At 49.5% G+C, this 1,565-nt stretch overlaps 1 protein-coding gene across 1 annotated transcript; it reads right to left on the bottom strand.

Moving 5' to 3' along the window:
* Nucleotides 1–284: 284 nt before the first annotated feature.
* Nucleotides 285–1,058, bottom strand: DQ04_17871000 (hypothetical protein; the record flags this gene model as incomplete). Its single annotated transcript, XM_009317641.1, has 1 exon — nt 285–1,058. One exon carries the CDS (start codon nt 1,056–1,058, stop codon nt 285–287), a length of 774 nt encoding a protein of 257 aa, XP_009315916.1.
* Between the last annotated feature and the right edge of the window lie 507 nt (nt 1,059–1,565).

The raw sequence follows: 1,565 nt of genomic DNA, 5'->3' as shown, positions 1-1,565 counted from the left end.
GGGGGGGGGCAATTCAACGAAAAACGCCTGGCCACGGGGGGCCGGAGGCGGCAAGCAAATGAAAAACACAAAAAAAACCCGCCCGGCCGGACGACTAACCCATTCCATGCTAGCACAGGTGTTTTACTGTTGCAGCGAAAAACTCCAGCACATTGGAAAAATGTTTCGCGAAGCAGCAAAAAGAGGGGAGTTATTTCTCTCGAAAACAAACAAGAAGGCGGATTGCAGATTACATATTTGCTTCTTCATCGCTGCTCCCAATTCTTTCTTTTTTTTCTTTCCTTTTACGCATGTTGGTAGTATTGCTGCTCGATTGTCAGCGGGTTGGCGCTCGCCCTCTCTTGCGCACTGTCCCTCTTCTTGCCCTCGGCGTCCAAAACGCTTCCCGTCTTGGACCGCACCTCGCCCCCAGCGTATGTCTGCAACTCTTGCGCGAGATGCGCCGCAAACGCGCCCGCTGATGCCGCATATCCAGGCAGAGAGTTGGCAATAAAATTGCGGATGAGGCTTCTCAAGTGATCTACCGCAGAGCAAAGCTCAGACTTCTTCACCTCGAATTTTTCCGAGGACAGGTCGCGTTTTTTGGCCAGCTTGCGGTACGACTTGCTTTCGGCAAGCACCTTGTTTTTACTGGCATATTCTCTTTCGGTCTCGCTGATCTTGAAGCGATACTTGTCGTTCGATTTCTTTAATTCCTTCACGGCCTTGTAAAGCTTGGCGGCTCTGTCACGCTCCGCAAAAATGGTCGGGAGTTCATTTTTCACAAATTGTTTCATGTCCATCTGCAGGGAAGTCATGGCCGGTCCGTCCTTTAGTTTTCGCATCTCCGCCTCAAACTCTTTTGACATGATCTGTGTGCTGCGATCGTTCCCCTGTGCGATTGTTGAGAAGGTTTGGGCCACCCTTTCGTACGATGACAATAGCTGTTGATAAATGGTGATGGTCTCAGCAACATTCTTCTCAAAATCCTTGAACGTATTAGTCACCTCCTCAATAAACACCCCCTTCTCGTCGAGCTCCTTGTCGGCCGTCTCCGGAATCTTTGCACAGCATGGCATCTCTTCGAAGATACTCCTCTTCTTTTGGTATGGGGTGTAGTTGGAACTTTGCTTTCCTCCTCTGCCAGCAGAGGGTGAATAAGAGAATGACGCGGAAAACGGAAGAAATAAAGAAAAAGACGACAATCATACGCCACAAGACAAAAGAGCAACCAAAACAACATCCACAAAATATTTTTCAAAAAAGATAAACAATCCATCAAAAAAAATTCCCTTTACTCATTTTTCCCGCATTGGCTGTCACTAGAAACCTCATTCCCACTCCATTATCTCCGTCAACGCCATGTGGTTGAGTGTGGGTTCTCGAGACTCCACACAAACGCCTCCCCCCCACCCGCTTCCTCCCCCCAGCACTTCCATACCAATCGCTGCGGTGCAGTTCCAGCGGCAACGACAAACCGCTGCAAATAGTGTCATCAGAGCCATTTTTCGCAAATCAGACGCAGCGAAACCCCGACCCACCCCCGCGAGCGCGCTCGCATATCGCCATGCCCTTTATTAGAAAGA

The sequence above is a fragment of the Trypanosoma grayi genome (genome assembly GCF_000691245.1).
Source record: "Trypanosoma grayi strain ANR4 Tgr_1787_V1, whole genome shotgun sequence".
Lineage (NCBI taxonomy): Eukaryota > Euglenozoa > Kinetoplastea > Trypanosomatida > Trypanosomatidae > Trypanosoma > Trypanosoma grayi.
The sequence above is the reverse complement of the archived record's forward strand: the minus strand, read 5'-3'. Positions and strand labels throughout refer to the sequence as shown.